Consider the following 24,050-nt stretch of genomic DNA (forward strand, 5'->3'; position numbering starts at 1 on the left):
CACTTTTTCAAGAGGAATACAAAAGTTTACATCATATTTTACATTTCTAAGTTACAGCTACACATGTACATAAAATAATACATGTAATACAATCCCTGTGTTCAGATTGTGAAACTGTCCTCAATGAATTCATTGACAGAATAATAACACTTTTCCACCAGAACACTAAAGAGCAATCTTTTCAGTGAACCAATCTCCATTTTAAATATATTACTGCCGTCTATTTTATTGAAAATTTTTAACCCCATATACTCTGGCGTTTTGGCATAAAGTTTTAAACGATGTGTTGGAAGTTTGAAGTTATCTCTGTGGTGAGTGTTGTAATTGTGGTCCAAACGGAAAGTGTCTAGTGTATGTTGATTTCTATATAGGAACACCACCATCTCATATAAGTAAAGTGAGGGGATAGATAGTATTTTTAAATTTTTTAACAGTGGTCGACAGGATTCCCACTTTTTTGCAATGCACGTTTCTAATTACTTTCTTTTGTAATACTAGGAGCCTAGTGTCATTTGCTGAATTTCCCCAGAAGATTATGCCATAACGAATAACTGACTCAAAGTAGCAGTGATAAACTATCTTTCTGGTATCCATGTTTGTGCCACCTCACAAAATACACATTGCAAATGCTAAGTTGTTCAGTTTATTTGCTAGGTAATCTATGTGTACCTTCCAATTTAAATTTTTGTCAAGATTTAGGCCTAAGAACTTCACGTGGTTTGCTTCTGTGATATCCTGATCATTGCACATTATCTTTATTTCACTCCTTTCTACTGATTTAGCTTCAAATTGCATCATTTTGGTTTTAGTTACATTTAGTTTTAGTCCATTTTGATAGAACCAAGATTCAAGTTTTTCTAAAGTATTTTTTGCTTTTTCTGGAATATTTTCAGATATCTCATTTTCAATTAGAACTGATGTATCATCAGCAAATAAGACTGAATGAACATCAATAGCAAGTGGTAGGTCATTTACGTAAAAAACAAATGCTATGGACTCAATACCGAACCTTGTGGGACTCCTTGGGGAACTGTTTTCCAGTCTGATGAATAATTGGTTCCATTTGAAGTTAAAATTACTCTTTGTTTCCTACCTGACAGGTAAGAGCTAAACCATTTTAAAGTAGTGTCTCCGATTCCATACATCTGTAATTTGTGGAGGAGTAATGCACGGTTCACTGAATCAAAAGCTTTAGTCAGATCACAGAATATACCTGTGACCTTTCTACCTTTATCTAACATCGAGCATATTTTTTGGATAATCTCATTTATAGCATTCACAGTGCTTTTACCCTGTTGGAATCCGAACTGGTTTTTAAAAATTATATCATTTACATTAAGAAAGTTATTAATTTGTTTTGCCGCAATCTTTTCAAACACTTTAGAGAAGACCGGCAAGAGAGAGATAGGGCGGTAATTCCCCATATCTTCTGTCGATCCTTTCTTGAATGGAGGTTTGATCTCACCATATTTCAATACATCTGGAAAGCATCCCTGTTCAAAAGATTGATTTATAATAGTTGACAGTGGTTGAGAAATAATATTGTACACAAACTTGATTACAGATGTTGTTATTTCATCCTACCCATGTGAGGTTTCGTTTTTTAGGGACAATATTTCCTTTTCCACATCCCTTTGGGTGATTTTTTCAAATTGTTTAAAAGATGTGTTCTGGCTGTTTTCCAAATTTGTGATGCCCTGATAGAATGTCATATCCACATCTGATCTTACTACATTTAGGAAGAATTCATTGAAACAACTTGACATCTGCACAGGGTTTACTATAATTTCATTTTCATGTCTAATTTTCAAAATTTCATGAATTTTTACTTTGGCTCCTAATTCAGACTGAACAACTGACCACACTGCTTTTGTTTTATTTCTGTGTTCTCATATGAATTTATTATTTGCCATTTTTTTAGCTGCCACTACAACTTTCCTAAATACAGCATTATACTGCTTGACATACATAACAAAATCCGGATTTCTGTTTGATTTTAACTCATTGTGGAGCTCGCTCTTTCTGGCACTAGAGATTTTTATTCCTGTCGTAATCCATTTGAGTTTACCATTAACTTTATTTTGCTTACATCTACGAGGAAATGATTCATTAAATACCTCTAAGAAACAATTCAAGAATTTGTCATAGTTTATTGAGCTTGAACTATTGTAGTCCACAGGCCAGCTTATTATACTTAATTTACTGCAGAATAAATCCATTTTACTTTTACTGAGATCCCTTTTTGTACACACTTCTGGAGGCTTTGGGTTATTTGCTTTTGGGAGCTCAATAAACAGAGCTGAGTGATCTGAAATACCCAAGTCTAAGCAGTATTTGTGCTTATTTCCACTGTCAAATTTGTAGTTGGTAATAATATTATCAATGTGGGTCACTGATCTGCTGTTTTCCCTAGTGCCTTCAGAAAAATTTAGCTTGAAACCAGATTTCTGAATTAAGTCATGAAATTTTGTTGAAACATTGCTTTCAACTAAGACATTTAAGTTGAAGTCTGCTGCTATAACAACTTTTTTCTTACTTTCTTTCTGGAGTTTTTCCAGGAGGCATTCGAATTTGGCTAAAAACACTTTTGTTACCGCAGATCTAGGAATCCTGTAGATTGCTATAACCAGTGTATTCAGATCACTTAGTTCTACAGAGCAACTTTCAAACACGCTCTCTTCATTTAAATAATTAAAACTATCTCTTACTGTATAACTTACAGAAGAGTTGACAAGAATGCAGGAGCCTCCACGAGATTTGCTTATTCTACAAAAGCTAGCAGCTACCTTAAAATTATTTATACTATTTAGTATTAATTAGTAAATTCAGTACACACTTGTATGTGGCTGAGAGGGATGACACAGCACTAAGCAATACAAACTCAACTCTAGATTATAATAATGTCCTAACCAGGATACATGATACCAACGTTGCATATAGTGTTTGCACAATGTGCTGACGTGTTTATTATTATTTAAACTTTAATATGTTTCTTCTTTCATTTTTATATAATTCTCAGTCACACTTTCAGTATCATTGTGCAAATTAATTGTTGCCAACACATCTACATTTCTGATATTGGATCTTAATGCATTTTATACCAAAAGTCATTTATTTGTTAAATCATAATTTATACACAGTTGGAAAATCACATTAGCCTTCTGTCTGTCATAATTTAGTAGTAATTTGAATACTAATTAAAACCATTGTTTTCAGCAGAAACTCAATGCAATTTTCAGCACATTATGTAATTTTATTTCTAATGAAATACTTAACAACATACTGTAATTTATGTCATATGAAATTTCTGCAAATCTTTAAAGTTTTAATTGTAAGTCTAGCAAAGTCATGTTTGTTACAATGGAATAGAATGTTAACCATTATAGTCTTACTTATATTTAAATATGTGGCAGTGACCATACACCGCTCAGTTATCTTTAAAATTTTGTGACACTCATTCTGTGTCAGTTTATTTCAAATTTAAGTTTTTATGAATATACTGCGAAATTTAAATAGAAAATACGTCAGATAGCTCATTTCATAGTTAGAATGCTGTATTTGTACAATATGCATAAAGAAGGAAAGCAGATATAAAGGTAAAGGTTAAGTTATCTAAGTTGCTAGGCACTCTAAAATTAGCAAAAGTTAGCTGGATTACACTCAGAACATTGGAACTACCATTCTAATTGGTATTTGAGTTTTAGATTCATATCTATTATAATAACCTGGGACTATTTTGCAAGGACAATGAGAGTAATTATGAAAGCTGAAAAGTTATAATGGTGACCAAGAATACGAATGCATGAAGGACAAGGAGTGAAGAAAGTATTAAATTGAAAAAATTGAATCAGAACTTCTTCTTCACAGAGGACAAGAGATAAGTACTTTGGTATATATTTCTTCTTAATAGTAACGGCAGTCGCAGCAATTCAGTCATGTGAAATTATTAATAATTTTTTAACACTGAACAATATGGAAAATTACACCACAATGATTAAGCAAGAATTGTTATTAGATAGTGAGGTGGGACTCAGGTTTCATCAATGTTTATCAGTAGGGTATCAATTAAGATTAATTTTCATGAGGAAGTGCAATTTGGAAACACAACTTTCAAAAATGTTCATGGAATTGAAAAATGAACTAAGTAATGATATGGGAGACAGAATTGAAGTTTCGGATTGTGAACTGAATAACAAAATAGAAATTTTGAACAAAGAATTGAAAACTGAACTTCTGAACAACAGCACACAGATTGGGCAGATAAATGAAGATTTGACCCAATTTCAGTCTGTTGAATCAGAGTTCAATCAGTTTGATGTTCAGATTAATTTATCAGAGTCAAAATTGTAGATACAGAACAAAATCTCATGAATGAACGTGAAAAAATCTTGGTAAGCTATAAAATTTTAGACAATGATGAAAAACAGAAAAATCAGACCTTAAAATCTCAACAGATCAAAATAAACAGTATCTAGAACAGAAACTTGCAATTTAGGAATTAAAAACAGATTATCAGCTCTCTGTAATTAATATTAATACTGCAGAAAAAGCAAATGTTGTCTCTATATTGTTATGCATGTAATAGTAGTGTGTACGACACAAGTTGAAAACTTACTGATTCCTAAGAGCGTTTGCAACAAAAATGTTTGCCAGTAACTGTAGTGAAATGTGGGTCAACACATCCATTGAAAGTTTTCCAGCAGATAATGTCCATCTCGTTGATTTTGTATAGTACTGATATGATAATTTTATTCCTGGTATGGCTAACATGATTAAAATAAAATTTGTAAAGATGTTTTTGTATGGGGTGCACTATCATGGGCAAAGCAACACACTAATTTAGACATGACTTTTAATGAATTTGAATAAGTTCTGGTCAGAGTCAGATGAAGCTAGGATCAGAAGCAAATTTATAATGGCCCAGACCATTGTGAGAGAAGTGAAAGAATGAAGGACTTTTGAGAAAAACAAATAATAAGATTAATTCATTTAGCCAGATCTATCAAAGAACTAACACCAATAGATGCATTAAGAAGGAGATTCCCAAGGAGCATACAATGGAATTTAGTTTATGGGCCTGACAATTCTAGCAATCAGTTTCTAAAATATGTGGATGAATTAGACAGGGCTTTGGGAATAATCAGGGTGGATATGGTGATTATGAGCTCGTGAGTTGGAATCAAATTATAATGGTAAAAGTCATGGAAGGAGGGATGCTGGCAAAGTGGGCAGTGTGGGTTGGGGGGGTGGGGGTGGGGAGGGGGGAATGGAGGAGATTATCTCTGTTAGTTGTGATGGTAATATAGAAGAGGTTTTAACAAATACATATCACAGAGATTCCTGTTCCATAGTAGGTGACAACAATATCAACTGATTAATGAAATATCAGATACCATCCATATTTTACTGTTTCTTTGAAATTAGTATTGATATGTTGTCTGGGAACACTTGTTTGAAATTTCTTGTCATATCTCATTTTCTATAATATTTTGGAAACCAATTTTTTTTGTTTTCAAATTTTTAAAATGTTATCTATCCTACAAAACTACATCAACTTATTTCATCAATAACTGGCAAATATTTAAGCATTTAACATTATTTAGATGCAAAACATTCATTACAAAATTATATACAAGATTATTTTACTGAATTATTACTATAAAATTTGTTTATGTCTTGAACATTGTTTTCTCAGTATATGCAACTTCAATAAGGTCCTGCACCTCCCAGCAGCTATCAGTCTGCCAAGTGATACAGTGCTTGGAGTGACATCACCCAGCACACCATGCTGTATCAGTATCATTTCCGTTTTGGATGACTAGCTTTAAAAGTAGGAATAACAGACCACTCCGAAGTAAAGTCACCACACACCACTGCAAACAGTTCCTCATCAAACGGCCCAACAACCACAGTAAACACTGCACTGCAACAAAAGTGTATCTCGCCCTCTATTGGAAACGTGACTGCCCCTTGATATGCCTGACTGATGTTCTGCTGTTCACAGCTTTCCTATATCACACCACTTGTACACTCATAACACCTGCACGGTGTGAAAGTATTTAACTGACACAGTATCTAATATTAGTATCCTATTTTGGCTCACCCACAGACAGTTCTGGAATACCCACTTTTGGACAATGCCTTGAAATAGTGAGTTTGGGTTTCATACAAAAGTTCTGGTGAACCTTCCTGATTGTGGATGTCACTGAGTCTATTCTTGGTGCAGACTTTCTATTTAATTTCCACATTGATGTGTCCACACGAGTGACAGGACTCAGACTGAGTAATGAGGTAGTTTATAGAAATTCTGCATGTTCATGTGATGTGTATAAACAGACAAACACTGTCTTGCATGTTCCTCTGTAGATGTGAAATCACCATTATTAAAGGAACTTCTTCACATACTGAACACTGTTAGTGAACTTACTGGGACGTTGAAAATGGTTGTTGTTGTTGTGGTCTTCAGTCCTGAGACTTCTGAATCTGCTTAGTGTATTCATCTCTTGGTCTCCCTCTACGATTTTTATCCTCCATGCTGCCCTCCAATGCTAAATTTGTGATCCCTTGATGCCTCAAAACATGCCCTACCAACCGGTCCCTTCTTCTAGTCAAGTTGTGCCACAAACTTCTCTTCTCCCCAATCCTATTCAATACCTCCTCATTAGTTACGTGATCTACCCACCTTATCTTCAGCATTCTTCTGTAGCACCACATGTTGAAAGCTTCTATTCTCTTCTTGTCCAAACTAGTTATCGTCCATGTTTCACTTCCATACATGGCTACACTCCATACAAATACTTTCAGAAACGACTTCCTGACACTTAAATCTATACTCGATGTTAACAAATTTCTCTTCTTCAGAAATGATTTCCTTGCCATTGCCAGTCTACATTTTATATCCTCTCTACTTCGACCATCATCAGTTATTTTACTCCCTAAATAGCAAAACTCCTTTACTACTTTAAGTGTCTCATTTCCTAATCTAATTCCCTCAGCATCACCCGATTTAATTTGACTAAATTCCATTATCCTCGTTTTGCTTTTGTTGATGTTCATCTTATATCCTCCTTTCAAGACACTGTCCATTCCGTTCAACTGCTCTTCCAAGTCCTTTGCTGTCTCTGACAGAATTACAATGTTGTCGGCGAACCTCAAAGTTTTTACTTCTTCTCCATGAATTTTAATACCTACTCCGAATTTTTCTTTTGTTTCCTTTACTGCTTGCTCAATATACAGATTGAATAACATCGGGGAGAGACTACAACCCTGTCTCACTCCTTTCCCAACCACTGCTTTCCTTTCATGCCCCTCGACTCTTATAACTGCGATCTGATTTCTGTACAAATTGTAAATAGCCTTTCGCTCCCTGTATTTTATACCTGCCACCTTCAGAATTTGAAAGAGAGTATTCCAGTTAACACTGTCAAAAGCTTTCTATCAGTCTACAAATGCTAGAAACATAGATAGGTTTGCCTTTTCTTAATCTTTCTTCTAAGATAAGTCATAAGGTTAGTATTGCCTCACGTGTTCCAACATTTCTACGGAATCCAAACTGATCTTCCCCGAGGTCCGCTTCTACCAGTTTTTCCATTCGTCTGTAAAGAATTCACGTTAGTATTTTGCAGCTGTGACTTATTAAACTCATAGTTCTGTAATTTTCACATCTGTCAACACCTGCTTTCTTTGGGATTGGAATTATTATATTCTTCTTGAAGTCTGAGGGTAATTTCGCCTGTCTCATACATCTTGCTCACCAGATGGTAGAGTTTTGCCATGACTGGCTCTCCCAAGGCCATCAGTAGTTCTAATGGAATGTTGTCTACTCTCGGGGCCTTGTTTCAACTCAGGTCTTTCAGTGCTCTGTCAAACTCTTCACGCAGTATCTTATCTCCCATTTCGTCTTCATCTACATCCTCTTCCATTTCCATAATATTGTCCTCAAGTACATCGACCTTGTATAAACCCTCTATATACTCATTCCACCTTTCTGCCTTCCCTTCTTTGCTTAGAACTGGGTTGCCATCTGAGCTCTTGATATTCATACAAGTGGTTCTCTTCTCTCCAAAGGTCTCTTTTAATTTTCCTGTAGGCAGTATCTATCTTACCCCTAGTGAGACAAGCCTCTACATCCTTACATTTGTCCTCCAGCCATCCCTGCTTAGCCATTTTGCACTTCCTGTCAATCTCATTTTTGAGACGTTTGTATTCCTTTTTGCCTGCTTCATTTACTGCATTTTTGTATTTTCTCCTTTCATCAATTAAATTCAATATTTCTTCTGTTACCCAAGGATTTCTACTAGCCCTCATCTTTTTACCTATTTGATCCTCTGCTGCCTTTACTACTTCATCCCTCAAAGCTACCCATTCTTCTTCTACTGTATTTCTTTCCCCCATTCCTGTCAATTGTTCCCTTATGCTCTCCTTGAAACTCTCTACAACCTCTGGTTCTTCCAGTTTATCCAGGTCCCATCTCCTTAGATTCCCACCTTTTTGCAGTTTCTTCAGTTTCAATATGCAGTTCATAACCAATAGATTGTGGTCAGAATCCACATCTGCCCCTGGAAATGTCTTACAGTTTAAAACCTGGTTCCTAAATCTCTGTCTTACCATTATATAATCTATCTGATACCTTTTAGTATTGCCAGGATTCTTCCAGGTATACAACCTTCTTTTATGATTCTTGAACCAAGTGTTAACTATGATTAAGTTATGCTCTGTGCAAAATTCTACAAGGCGGCTTCCTCTTTCATTTCTTCCCCCCAATCCATATTCACCTACTATGTTTCCTTCTCTCCATTTTCCTACTGACGAATTCCAGTCACCCATGATTATTAAATTTTCGTCTCCCTTCACTACCTGGATAATTTCTTTTATCTCGTCATACATTTCATCTATTTCTTCATCATCTGCAGAGGTAGTTGGCATATAAACTTGTACTACTGTAGTAGGCATGGGCTTTGTGTCTATCTTGGCCACAATAATGCGTTCACTATGCTGTTTGTAGTAGCTAACCCGCACTCCTATTTTTTTATTTATTATTAAACCTACGCCTGCATTACCCCTATTTGATTTTGTATTTATAACCCTGTAATCACCTGACCAAAAGTCTTGTTCCTCCTGCCACCAAACTTCACTAATTCCCACTATATCTAACTTTAACTTATCCATTTCCCTTTTTAAATTTTCTAACCTACCTGCCCGATTAAGGGATCTGACATTCCACGCTCCGATCCGTAGAATGCCAGTTTTCTTTCTCCTGATAACGACGTCCTCTTGAGTAGTCCCCGCCCGGAGATCTGAATGGGGGACTATTTTACCTCCGGAATATTTTACCCAAGAGGACGCCATCATCATTTAATCATACAGTAAAGCTGCATGTCCTCGGGAAAAATTACGGCTGTAGTTTCCCCTTGCTTTCAGCCATTCGCAGTACCCGCACAGCAAGGCCGTTTTGGTTAATGTTACAAGGCCAGATCAGTCAATCATCCAGACTGTTGCTCCTGCAACTACTGAAAAGGCTGCTGCCCCTCTTCAGGAACCACATGTTTGTCTGGCCTCTCAACAGATACCCCTCCGTTGTGGTTGCACCTACGGTACAGCCATCTGTATCGCTGAGGCACGCAAGCCTCCCCACCAACGGCAAGGTCCATGGTTCATGGGGGGAAAATGGTAGAAGAAGATAATTAATGCATTATTGCATACTCATTAAAGACCGCACTGCTGCATGTGAGACGGAAGGGCAAGTACCTTGTTATAGATGACATGACTAGGTGCTGTGTTTGTGAAACAAATGAATGCCAGAGGCATAGAAATAAGTCATAATATTGAGGCAGGGCATCACTTCTCATCTTCAGACCAGCAGCATCATCACTTCACCAGAGCTATGCTGTACAGTGAGATAACTGGGCAACACCAGTGGCAGGCATGGGTTAGAGTCCAGGCTGCACCTGCCCCAGCATTGATTACTTCACAGGACTTGGTGACACAGCACTGCTGACCTGCTATCTGCACCTGCTGCCACTGATTCTGAGTTCCTAGTGGGACTTGATATTACACCACCAGCTGTTGTCTGACTAGGGTACTGAGTCATACCTCATGCACAACCATCTTCATTTGCTGTCATGGTGATGTGAACAGAATAAGAGGCCTCTCGGACTCCCTGATGCTGAGGGAAGTAGTACACCACTGATGTAAATAGTTATGACCTCTAAAGATTGCCTTCTGACCATGGACCTTCCATCAGCATCACCACATGCTGGCTCAGCAGCCAGGGCAGAAGCCCCCACTGATACGACAGCACCAGCCAGGGACAACAGAAAGAGGCTTGGTTGCCTCACTCTGTCCTGTACTTAAATCAATAAAAATCATTCTTAACTGTCAACAGCATTTCCACTGGCCCCACCACTCATTTAGCGGTATCAGAAATGGAATCACTCTCACTTGTGATGCCATGTCCCGTTTGTGGGGCCCCGATTGTATTAGAACACAACAGTAAATTATATACCTGGTGATCTATAAGCAGCAGTGAATCCATATTTGAGGAGTTACTTGCAGTCACAGTGCTCTTAAGCCCTAAAAGGTAATTGATGAATCCACACTTACTTCATGGTAACCTCCAACACTTCTGCTTTGGAAACAAGAGACCAGAGGTTGATACCAGAATACAGAAGGTGATTTGACACCAGTAACTTCACTTTTTAAAATGTGTTAAATGCTAGATCTGTCAGTTTATGCAACTGGGAAAGAACATTGTCCTTCATGTGTGTATATTTTTCTACTTGCAGTATGTTGTGCATATCAGACAACAACGATGTTTGAGGGTCTACTGTTCTTGCTGTCAATATGATTTGCAGATTGTAACCTGAGAAATTGTACGCTTCAATTGAAAGTTCTAGGAGCTGGAGCCATACACTGTGTTGCTGAGGTGGAGTGGGGTTGGGGGGATGGGGCAACAAATTTTCTGCATGGTGCAAAAAGACACGAATTCCTCCTATTAGTGAATCGTCTATGAGCTGCATATCATGCAAAGTGATCAGCATTTGCCTGAAATTTAACAACGAGTGTGGAACTGTAGTAGGTCCCATCTAGTCCCATCCTAAAAATAATTACACATCTGAAATCATCTGAGAGTCCAGACATATATGACATTTCTTGTAACATTCTAAAAAAAGTTATAGACTATATTGTGTATCCTTTAACATACTGCATAAATAAGTGTATATCTGAGGGATATTTTCCTGATGAGGTAAAAGTGTCTAGGGTAGTCCCAATATATAAAAAAGGAGATACTGACTCACCTTCAAGTTACAGACCAATTTCCATAGTCCCAGTTTTCTCTAAAGTGTTTGAATGTGTAATATACCAACAGTTATCCATGTACTTTGAAAATGCAGCAATAATCAGCGAATCACAGTATGGTTTTAGGAAAAACTCGTCAGCTGTTGATACTATAGACACAGTAGTCAAACACATACATCAAGTGTTTGAGGATAAAGGATTTGTTCAAGTCACCTTTTGTGATCTAACTAAGGCTTTTGACAATGTAGAGCATAAAATACTCATAGAAAAAAATGGAGTACTACAGCATTGGAGATAACAGCCTTAAACTATTAAAATCATACCTACAAGATTGCAAGCAAGCTGTTTGTGTAGGTAACAAAAAGTCCAGTATTGAATTAGTTAAAATAGGTGTACCATAGGGATCTGTACTGGAGCCTTTTATGTTTCTAAAAATGATTAATGATCCAAACAACCTGGTTGACAAGTGCCAAAGGATATACTGACATTATCAGCAACATTGCTGTTGGTGATTCAGATATTTTCCAAAGACATATTCTTTACTCCTTCCACACTGTTGTCAGTAACTGATGTGCTATGGTATCCAAGCTGGTTGTTGTCTTCAATGTCTTCTTGACCCTCTTTGAAATGTTTATACTAATCACAAACTCTTGTCTTATTCATAGCAGATTTGTCAAAAGCCACATTCAACATTATGCATATCGTGCAGCACTTTATTCCATTTTTCAAGTGAAATTTAATGCAAATTCTTTGATCCATATTTTTCAAAAGTAAAAATTCGATGAGCATTCCAGTACAAGTACATGCTTTTTGACCGTCAACAATAAACTAAGTACTAAAAGCAGCTGAAAATGCAAACATACATCATGAACATGTGTACCAACAAGTTAAAAAAGTTTTGAAAATTGGATGTATAAAGCCCATAAAATTTAAAAATTCTAGTTACTTTTTGATGACACCTTGCATCAGTCAGAAGAAAAACATTACACACTTTTTGCCTTAATAATTGTTTGCATCAACACACTACATAAACATATACAGAGAAATTTAGAAGTAATTGTCATAATTATCAGTATCAGTAGATTTACATTTTTCATAATTTGTTGTTAGTCTTCCTTACACAAGTAGCTTACAATAGGTGCTTCTGACTATCAATTGTAATTTGAATTCCACTTCTCTACAGGTTCTCTTTCAGAAGGGGATTTATGGACAATAGAATCCAAATGGATGAATAGTTAACACTAGCAGGTACTTAAGAAAATACAGCATACAATCACGAATGGAGATATGACTCAAATTCTGATGAGCATTCCTCTATTGTAGGGTACTCACCATCGAACATAGATAATATGGGTGCAGATCTTATACATTATAGCTCGTAAAGGTTGTCATTCACATGAGTATGTTTGTTTGGGTGTCTGAGTGTATGAGAGATTAAGTGTGCAAAATAGAAAATTTTATGTTATGTTACTTGTGATTATGGGCCCCACATCAGTAATCAAAAACTACAGGAGATTGATACGCTGTACTCATTTTTATTTCCATTAACATTTACTAAAGAAACATAAATGTTTGTTTGTTCAAAACTTCAAATCCCAAAAAAATTTTCCACTGATTGTTTTGAAATTTTGACACCTCACTGCATTCGAATATGTGCATGTTTCTGCATACCTACAGGAGTGCCATCTTATAATATATAAATTCATGGTTAACACAGAAAGAGAAACATTGTTACCAAAAATCTCAGAAAGTTCTTGACCAATTTACAATATATAGACTATGGACATATATGGACATGGACTATGTATTTTTAATCTCTGCAGAAAATCCAGGATGCCACACCAGTGTCACTACAGTTGCCTGAGACTGCAGTCGTGTGTGTGAGTTGCATTTGCGTGACAGAGAGAGAGAGAGAGAGAGAGAGAGAGAGAGAGAGAGAGAGAAAGAGAGAGAGAGTCTTTCATTTACTTTTGATGAAGGCCTTATGGGCCAAAAGCTTTATTTGTGACAGTATTTTTGTTGCCCCTATCTGCAACTCTGCATCTCGACTATATGGTGAGTGGCAACTTTCCTTTTCATAATCTATATAGATATATACTAAACTGTAAATGTAATTAGGAAATGTTATTAGCAAAAATCTAAAAAATATCTTGACCAGTTTACTTCACATCTTTTTGTGGGACATCCTCTAAACATTCATATCAACATAGACTTTGTATTTTTTAAAGAACAATGTACAGGTCTTCTGTTAAAGCCAAATGCGAGATAGAAAATGCTGTGCTTTGACATGCTGTGGATATGCATGGTTTTGTTTTCTTTCTCACACTCAGTTTTAACTACAATAGTAGGTCATTTAAACTATTTGAAAAATAATTTCTCTCATACAAATTCTTTCTCATTGTATATATTTTTAAACAAAAATTGTATACAGAACAATGTGTTGTTTTTTTTCCTTCCTTGCACTTGGTTCTCACAAAAAATGCAGAAAACTTGTATTTATGGTTTATCAGCTTTTGATTACATTACTACTGATGTTGTTGTGGTCTTCAGCCCTGAGACTGGTTTGATGGAGCTCTCCATGCTACTCTATCCTGTGCAAGCTTCTTCATCTCCTGGTACCCACAGCAACCTACATCCTTCTGAATCTGTTTAGTGTATTTATCTCTTGGTCTCCCTCTACGATTTTTACCCTCCACGCTGCCCTCTAATACTAAATTGGTGATCCCTTGATGCCTCAGAATATGCCCCACCAACCGATCCCTTCTACTAGTCAAGTTCTGCCACAAATTTCTCTTCTCTCCAATTGTATTCAATACCTCCTCATTAGTTATGTGATCTACCCTACTACGCTTCCATCTCTTCCTTTTCCTACTATCGAGTTCCAGTCACCCATGACAATTAAATTTTCGTCTCCCTTCACTAGCTGAATAATTTCTTTTATCTCATCACACATTTCATTAATCTCTTCGTCATCTGCGGAGCTAGTTGGCATATAAACTTGTACGACTGTGGTAGGTGTGGGCTTTGTATCTATCTTGGCCACAATAATGTGTTCACTATGCTGTTCGTGGTAGCTTACCTGCGCTTCTATTTTCCTATTCATTATTAAACCTACTCCTGCATTACTCCTATACCAGAAGTCTTGTTCCTCCTGCCACTGAACTTCACTAATTCCCACTATATCTAACTTTAACCTATCCATTTCCCTTTTTAAATTTTCAATCTACCAGCCCGATTAAGGGATCTGACATTCCACGCTCCGATCCATAGAACGTCAGTTTTCTTTCTCCTGATAACAACATCCTCCCGAGTAGTCCCCGCCCGGAGATCTGAATGGGGGACTATTTTACCTCTGGAATATTTTACCCAAGAGGACGCCATCATCATACAGTAAAGCTGCATGAAATTACGGCTGTATAGTTTCCCCTTGCTTTCAGCCATTGGCAGTACCAACACAGCAAGGCCGTTTTGGTTAGAGTTACAAGGCCAGATCAGTGAATCATCCAGACTGTTGCCCCTGCAACTACCGAAAAGGCAGCTGCCCCTCTTCAGGAACCACATGTTTGTCTGGCCTCTCAACAGATACCCCTCCATTGGGGTTGCACCTATGGTACAGCTATCTGTATCGCTGAGGCACACAAGCCTCCCCACCAACAGTAAAGTCCATGGTTCATGGGGAAGACATTACTACTATGGATTCTGAATTTGCAATAACAACAAACACGGCTGTACATCAGAGAAAGAGAGAGAGAGAGGCAGGCATTAATGGACAGTGAACGGAGAGAGGAAATGCACATACATCTAATTCCCAAATGTATTTAATAATTGTAAAGCATTGCCAGGTTCACTTGTAATAAATTAAAAATTAGCATTTATGTTAACAACTGAAGAGTAGTGCAGATGTAAGATTATATTTATTTCAGAGTAATTCGAGCAGAGACCAGTTCTTACTGGTTGAATCACTTTGCTCACCTGATAAAGATCACTTCTTCTTTCTTCCCTTACATCGCTTAGGAATATAGAAATTAATGGGAGGACCTGCTTCTTCTTTCACATACTGTGTCTCACGCGATAATGTGTCAGTCAGTGGTCTGCAATAGAAGTGGTGATTTTGTTATATAATTCCAGCAATACTTGCATATTTTTAATTAATGTAATTAGTTTTTATGATATTATTTTTCCATTCAGTATTTACACTGCTTCTGAAACTTTATTGCGTTGCATTATCCTAATGGAATCAGATAATTTTCAGACAATGGTTTCACTCAAAAAACTTTTTTACACACTTTTTCTGTTATGGAGCATTATGCTTCAGACTAATTTCAGTATGGTAGGAGAAATATTTCTCAAATTTTTGTAATTGGTACATGAAATGTAATAGCTGCATTTGATGAACAGTAACTTCAAGCATACCACCTCAGATATATTTCAACTAAATCCTAGAGCACATAGAGTAACAATTGCATAACATTCTGAAAGCTAGATACATCCAAACTTCTGTTTGAAGCAAAACACCTTGCTCACTACATTCTGGTCTACAAGCATACTCCACAAACCACCATATGATAGTTGGTGTAAGGTACCTTGTACCACTACTAGTCATTTTCTTTCCTGTTCCACTCGCAAATACAGTGAGGGAAAAATGACTATCTACTAACCTTCATACAACCCCTAATTTTTCTTATCCAATCTTTGTGATCCTTATGAAAAGTGTATTTTTGCAGCAGTAGAATCTATTACAATCAGCTACAAATGGCAGTTTCACATGAGTGATGCTTTCTAGAACCATGTTGATTTGTCGAGTGAAGTTTTTTCTATCTCAGGGAAATTTATTATATTTGAACCAAAAATATGTTCAAGACTTCTGCAGCCAATTGATGTTACAGATATTAGTCAGTAATTTTGTGGGTCCATTCTTTTGCCTTTCTTATGCACAGGAGATACCAGCTTTTTTGAAATTCTTCGAACTTTGCACTGGGTGAGAGATTCACAATAAATACACGCTAAGGAAGGGGCCAGTGCCATAGAGTACTTTTTGTAAAATCAATCTGGGATTCCATTCAGATCTGGTGAGTTAATCAGCAAACAGCCACATATTGCTGCTCATCATCCTGTCCATAAGATCATTTATGTATACAGTGAATAATAGTGCCCCTATAACACTTCTCCAGTGCACTAGTGACAATATCCTTCTCTCTGATGAACACTAGCTATCATGGAGAATTTACTGGGTTCTACTACTTAAGAAGCCACGCACATATCTGCAAACATATCCCATATGCTTACATCTTCATCAACAGTCAGCAGTGAGGCACCACACTGAATGCTTTTTGGAAATCTAGGAATATGGAATCTGTCTGTTGCTCTTCATCCATGGTTTGCAGGATATCAGGTGAGAAAAGGGCAAGCAGAGTTTTGCACAAGCAATGCTCTCTAAAAGCATGCTGATTCACGGACAGAAACTATGAATATGTTCAAGAATTCTGCAGCAAATTAATGTTAAAGATGTTATTTGTAATTTTGCAGGTCTGCTCTTTTACCCTTCTTATATACAGAAGTTACCTGCACTTTTTTCCAGTTGCTTGTGACTTTGTGCTGGGCAAGAGATTTGTGATAAATGCAAGCTAAATAAGGGACTAATTCTGTAGAGTACTCTTTGTAAAACTGAACTGGGATTTCATCCAGATCTGGTGACATTTGTTTGCAAGTTTTCCAGTTGCTTTTCTATGCCAGGGCTGCCTATTGCCACATCCTCCAATAGGAGTCTGTGTGATGGTGAATGATGTTATGTTTGTATGATTCTCCTATCTGAATGATTTCTTAAACGTGAAATTTAATACTTCAGCTTCCCTTTTGCAATGTTCTATTGCCACGCTGGGCTGGTCAGTGAGCGACTGGATAAAGGCTTTTGACCCATTTAGTGATTTTACGTAAGACGAGAATTTTCTCAGGTTCTTAGCAAGATCTTTTGCTAAGCTATGATGGTGGTAGCAGTTGTATGCTTTTCACATAGATCCCTCTACTAATCTTTGCCTGTAATTGTCTGTGCATTCCCTTTTGAACCAAGAGTGCAACTGCCTTTGCTATCTCAGTATTTTTTGAATTTTGTTGTTAAATCATGGTGGATCTTCTCCATCCTTAATCTACTTACTAGGCACACAGTTCTCCAGACCATGATTTACAATCTGTTTAAACTTTGCCCGTAATTTCTCTACGTCCATCTTACTCGAACTAAGTAATGTCAGTTCACTATCTAAGTGAGATACTGAAAACTGTTCATCTGCTCTTTCTAGCAAAAACACTCTCCTAGCCTTCTTGATTGATTTATTAACTTTAGTAAACATCATTGCTATGATGACCCATTATCACTACCCCCCTGACTCCACACTGTAGACTTTCTTCAAATGATGTAAAACGGTCATGGTAGAATCAGGTAGCTGGTAAAAACATCCAGCAATTTACTCGATTTCATCTAGACCTGTCATACATATCACTATCCCACTCAGATTCGATCTTAATAGAGGCAATTTTTTTGTTGACTGCAGTTAGTGGTTCCCATCCTATGGCATCTAATCTGTCTTTCCAATAGGTGTTCCATTACTCAATAAAATTTTCAGAGCTTTCAAATTTGGGTTTCAGCCTGCTCTTGTTTCTGAAAATAATCTGAGTGTGACAAATTTCCTGGAAAGCAGTTAAATTGGGAAATTTTGTTATGAATACTTTAACAATTTACTGATAATATTTTCACAGTTGAAAAATCTTTACTCTGAACATGGTTTTATTTCACTATCTGTCAATTGGCAAGTATTCATCATAGTACCTGAAACTACTGCCTAGCCTAAAAAACTCCCATCCACAAGTATTCTGCTATCCAAGTAGTAGCAGCTTCTTTTGTGTAGTGCACTCCTGATTTATCAAGGGAAGTTCTACATCTCTCCACCTAATAACACAGGTCCAGAAATCTTCACCCAAGACCATCACAGAGTTGGTGAAACCTTCAGTTGTGACCCTCCACACAGATTACACCAAAGGACCCCAACCTACTCTGGGAGCAATCCTGCAATTGTGAGCTCTGCTTGCACACTGTGCGCAAGGCCAGCAATTTTCACCACTCTCACCAGCCACCTGTATGAACTGAGGATGACCTCAGAACCCAAGCAATAGGCATCACTACTGCTGATGTGAGCCACAGTTTGCAGTCAACTCCACTCTACATGCTCGATATCTGCATGAAAGGTCATCTCTTTATCCTGAATGAGGCTCCCCAGGAGACATATTGAGTGCACATTGGCTTTCTTTCTGGTCCTGATTGCTATTTCTCCAAGGGGCTCCATAACATGCCTAATACTGATGCTCCCAATAACTAGCAAATTCCACCCTCTGTGTTCCTGCTCAGACCCTGGTGAAGGAGTGACACCTGTCCACTCACAGGGTGAATGGGCAAGGGCAAACAGCAAGCCTACACATTGACCCTCCTCCTCAAGCAATGTTAATGATTTACTGCCTGCACACTCACCTTGCAGCAAGATGGACCCACTGCACTGGGTACACAGGAAGGTACATTGGTAGTGGAGCCTGTGGGTGAAACAATCAACAGCCTGAGGTCTTCCACATAATATGCAAGATTCTCTGCCAGCACTACATCCTGGGGCAGCAGCCGAAAAATGGCTGACCATAGTCAAACACATCGTCAGCTGTTCACAGCTGTTCATGAAATGTGGCCACCTCCTCCTTGTCAGCAAACAGCATACACACATCCTACCCATCTCAGAATGACTAACTTCAGAAATAAATTATAAAAGCACACAGAATAATTTAAATGTGCAATCTGCTGTCTTCTTGACATGTCACTAATGGAGACTGACACTTTTCTGAGCTGTGTAGCTGGCCACTCAAAACAAGACAATTGGGCTGCAGACTGCCTGAATCTACACTTTACAGTTACAAAAATGCTAGGTCATATCTCTTAAATAGAAAAACATGCAGCATGTAAATAGGAATTACACTACAAAGGACACAGAAGAAGCTAAATACATAACTCGCTGCTCTGCTGGTGCATACAAGGCAACAGCTGGGAGCATATCGACTGACTTGATTATGTTGAAACAAACAGTTTAGCTCTTCAAAACAAACAAACGAATGACAACTGTGGTACAATGTCCTTCACTGGAATGTACAGTGTTTATCTAATAACTTGGAAGTAGTGGAAGATGTCATAGAGACTTATCACTTAGATGTAGTCTGTCTCGTAGAACACTGGTTAAAGCATGATGAAATAGATCAATACTGCCCTGAGGGCTACACCCTAGCTGACAAATATTGTAGAACTAATAAAAATCATGGTGGGTGTGTTATATTTATAAAAAAAGGGATTAAATATGAACCAATAGCAGTAGTTACAGCATTATCTCTAGAAATGTTATGTGAAATTGCAGCTGTTATGTTAACAGATTTAAACTTAATAGTTGTGCCTTTGTACTCAACTAAGATTGGAGGCAATTCAACAGATGATTTTGTTAGCAAGTTAGTGTCTTTATGTGAGACAGTCTGTAAGTATAAGTGTAGGATACTAATCTGTGGGGATTTCAATTTGAATTTTCAGCTGTCCACTATCTATAGCTCATAGGTAAATAATTTATTAAATTCTTTTGGTCTTTATATTACAACCACTGAAATAACAAGACCACATTGTAAAAGTTCTGGTACCTGTATTGACAATATAGTTGTATCAAATGAGTTAATGCATCTCAAGTCAGAGGTAATTAAGACCTGGGTATCTGACCACTGGCCACTACTTCTTAGAACAGATATAACAAGAAATTGTAACACTGACTCAGTGCACATGGCAGGAAAGAAAGTATGTGTAGTCAATTATGATAATCTAAATAAGTTTAAGTCTCATATTGATAAAAGTAATTGGTTGCAGGTTCATCGAGAACATGCAGTAGATAGAAAGGTGGGAGAACTCATATCTACTCTTTCTGTATATGCTAACATGTCCTTTCCCATTAAGTTACTAAATAATAAAAAGGCACTTAGAGTAAATAAGGTCAAGGATGAAAAGGTGTTGAAGATCAAGAGGGAGTGTGATCAATATTATGACTGGTATAGAAGTACAGGTTCTCAAGTATTTAAAGACATGCTCAGAGTGAAAAAGAAAAGATTAAGACAGGCCTTTAAGGAAGCTAGGTGTAAAAAAATGAAGATATAATACTAACATCTGAAAATAAGACATGTGCAATGTGGAATCTCATTAACAGTCAGTGCAACAGAAAAATGACTTCACAGGCTGAAAGCAGTAATCTGAATGCTGCAAAGTTAAATACATTCTTCACTGAGAAGGTGCAAGAAATAATAAAGGTGATTGGCACTTCCAATATAGCCACTGACCATAAATACTACCTGAGAAACACCACAAAGCCTGAAAGTACATTTAGCTTTAAACTGGTCAAGGTACAGGATGTTATTAATATACTGAGGAAAACGAAGAACAGTTTTAGTAATGACATTTATGGTTTAAGTTCAACCATGTTAAAGTGTGATTCAGTTCAACTGACAGAATTGATAACACATGTAGTAAATACATGTATTTTGGAGGCACAGTTCTCAAAGGCACTAAAGTTTGTTAAAGTCACTCCAATACACAAAAAAGGCAGCCTCTCAAGTTGTGATAATTTTAGGCCTGTTTCAATTAGGCCAATCTTGTCTAAAGTGATAGAAGCTATATTAAATAATCAAATAGTAAAATACTTTGAAGAAAACAAAATCTTCACTGATAGTCAATTTGGCTTCAGAACAGGGTTAGGAACTGTTAAATCTGCCTTTTCACTTTTAACACAGTGTGTGAAGCAACTAGGAAGCAAGCTAGTGGTTCAGAATAAACTCTTTGATTTATCAAAAACTTTCGACACTGTGTCTCATGAAATCTTATTGAACCAACTGCAATTCTATGCTTTATAGGAAGTGCTCTGGAATTGATAAAATCTTATCTAAGTAATAGAGTGCAGAAGGTGGTTTTTAATGGTGCAAAATCAGATTACTTACCTGTGGGCATGGGTGTCCCATAAGGTTCTGTACTTGGCCCAATTCTATTTATTATTTATATAAATGACTTACCATGTAACATAGTTGGGCCATCAACTAGGACTTACTAATTTGCAGATGATCTTGCACTCTGTATAACTGCAGAAACAGCTCAGAAGGTGAAATATGAAGCAGACCAGTGCACTGTCAAAGTTGAAAATTGGTGTAAAGCTAATTCCCTTTGTGTCAACCGAAAAAAAAAATACAAGACTTGTATGTATCGTGGAATAATAACACTGAACTTGAGCAGAGTTCAAATGCTGTTAATTTCCTTGGAATCTCAAATGATTCAAAATTATCCTGGGGTAGCCATATAGAAAAAGTGGGAAGCAGCATTAGCAAAGGAATATTTGCTCTAAGGAAGCGGTGTCTTTGTTAAACGTGCCAGTACTTAAAGTGGTTTATTTTGCTTTAATACACAGTCACATTTCCTATGGTACAATACTGTGGGGACATCAAAGTAAGGCAGCTAATGTCTTCAAACTACAAAAGAAGGCAATAAGACTGATATGTAGCTTGGCACCCAGAGCTCACTGTAGGCCAAGCTTTAAAAAATTACAGATTATGACCCTTCCATCAATATTTGTACTACAGTGTGTAATGCATATTAAGGAAAACTATCCTAGTTATCGACAGTATGACATGCAACACAATTATAACACAAGAAACAAGCAGGACCTAGTTTCTTTCCAATGTAACTATAAAAAAACACAAAAGTGCTTCTTATATAAGTCCATAAAATTAATTAATGCCATACCCCAACATATCAGGGATCTTCCAATTCAACAATTCAAAAGAAAAGTAAAAGAATTTCTTCTTGAGCTCAGCGTTTATGAAACTGATGAATTTTTAAGGGAGGCAAAGAATATGGTATGACTACGCTTTGTGATCAGTTTTTATATGCTTCTATGTAAGTCTGTAATTGGCTAAATTTACTACGCAATATCAATTTGTACCAGAAGTTTCTCTGTTTTGTATTTGTGTGAAGGTACCATAATTATTTGTGTAATATTTATATTGTGTAATATTTTTCTTGTTTTTGTAATTATTTGTGTAACATTTATACCGTGTAATAATGACTTTTGTAATGCCTCAGATGATCTCTGAGGTCTCTACAACAATAAAAATCAATCAATCAATCAATCAATCATCCTGCCTGAATGTACATTTTACAGTTACAAATATGTGAGATAACATTTCTTCAACACAAAAACACTTACATAATTTAACATTTAACTTATAAAGGAACACAGAAGAAATTAAATACAAAACTTATTGTTCTGCTGCTTCATCACAGGTGACAGTTGGAAACCAAGCTCTCTGACTGACTAGGCTGAAGCTACATCACTGTCAGCATAAATATCTAATGAATACTATATCAATACATGGAACATTCATATTATAATAGAAATTCCACCTTAGAATGTCACAAGAAAATATAGCGAGGCCTATGATGTTCCTCAGTTTTTGTTAATCACATGAACACCAATTATCACACTTTTAGTCTTACACTACAGGAGAAAGAGTGCTGTTCAAGCAGTTCAAGATGCTGAGCTCCTGTCTGATGAAGACATATGTGGCTTCACTGAAACAAATGGTAATAAATAAATATGAGGATTCCAGCTGACTAAAGAGTGAAGTATAGCCACATGCAAAAGCTTTGAAAATTGTACAAACCTTTAGTTTTTCCTAGTTTCAGTACTCATACAAATTAAATCCCAACATATAAAGCAAAACTGACTGTTTATTAGTGGTTGTTCATGCAAGTGTTATGGGAAGGGAAATTACTGATGCAATTTGGGGGAGGGGAATTAGGATGACGCAGGAGACAAGAAGAGGCTAAGGAAATAAAGGGAGGGAAGAAAGTGGGTGGCAGGTGGGTCTAAGAGGGGTGCAGAAGAATAATTATGCACGCTAAACAACACAAAATAAAGTCACTGTAATTTTTTTGTGAGGTTGGAGGGGGGGGGGGGGGGTATGTAGTGAAAAAATGAATACATTGTCAAGACTGTGGTGAAATGGGGTGGGAAGTTACAAAAGAGAAAAGTGTGGAGGTAAGGAAGTGGAAAAGGGGCAGCTAGGCATGGTAACTAATGGCTAAATTTCATGCCATGAGGGTTGGAAGAAGCAATTTCAGCACCAAGGAGCTTGACTTTGTGGTTAGTCACAGTTTGGTGAAGATCTTTCATATGAGTAGCCAGCTAGTAATTTGTCATGCTCGCATAGAATGGTGTATAGTAATTGCAGCATATCTGATATATGATGTGGCTACTTTAAAATGTGAAACTACCTAGAATTCCATAGAAATTCCAGTAGGAGTAGGTGAGGGGTTGAATCTACATCTACATTTATACCCTGCAAACCATTGTGAAGTGGATGACAGAGAGTACTTCTCATTGCACCACTTCTTCTTGTTTGATTCACATGTGGCACATGGGAAGAAAGATAGATTACATGTGTCTGTGCATGCTGTAATTAGTCTAATCTTGTTTTTGCAGTCCCTATGGGAGTAAAACATACAGGACTGTAATATAGTGCTAGATTTCTCATTTAAACCTGGTTTGTGAAACTTTGTAAGTAGGCTTTCATAGGATTGTTGCATCAGCCTTCAAGTGTCTGTCATATCAAGTTTTTTCTGTGATGCTCTCCCATGGGTTGAACAAATATAT

The 24,050-nt window shown here is 37.0% G+C and overlaps 1 protein-coding gene across 1 annotated transcript in view; it reads right to left on the reverse strand.

The window, feature by feature from the left end:
* The window catches only part of LOC124712210, a 128,559-nt gene that overhangs the window by 45,109 nt on the left and 59,400 nt on the right, over window positions 1-24,050 (reverse strand). The window contains exon 5 of the mRNA XM_047242506.1: window positions 15,271-15,389. Coding sequence (XP_047098462.1) covers window positions 15,281-15,389 — 109 coding nt within the window. The 3' untranslated portion in view covers window positions 15,271-15,280. The remainder of the gene's footprint in view (window positions 1-15,270; window positions 15,390-24,050) is intronic.

This window comes from Schistocerca piceifrons, chromosome 8 (assembly GCF_021461385.2).
Source record: "Schistocerca piceifrons isolate TAMUIC-IGC-003096 chromosome 8, iqSchPice1.1, whole genome shotgun sequence".
Taxonomy (NCBI): Eukaryota; Metazoa; Arthropoda; class Insecta; order Orthoptera; family Acrididae; genus Schistocerca; species Schistocerca piceifrons.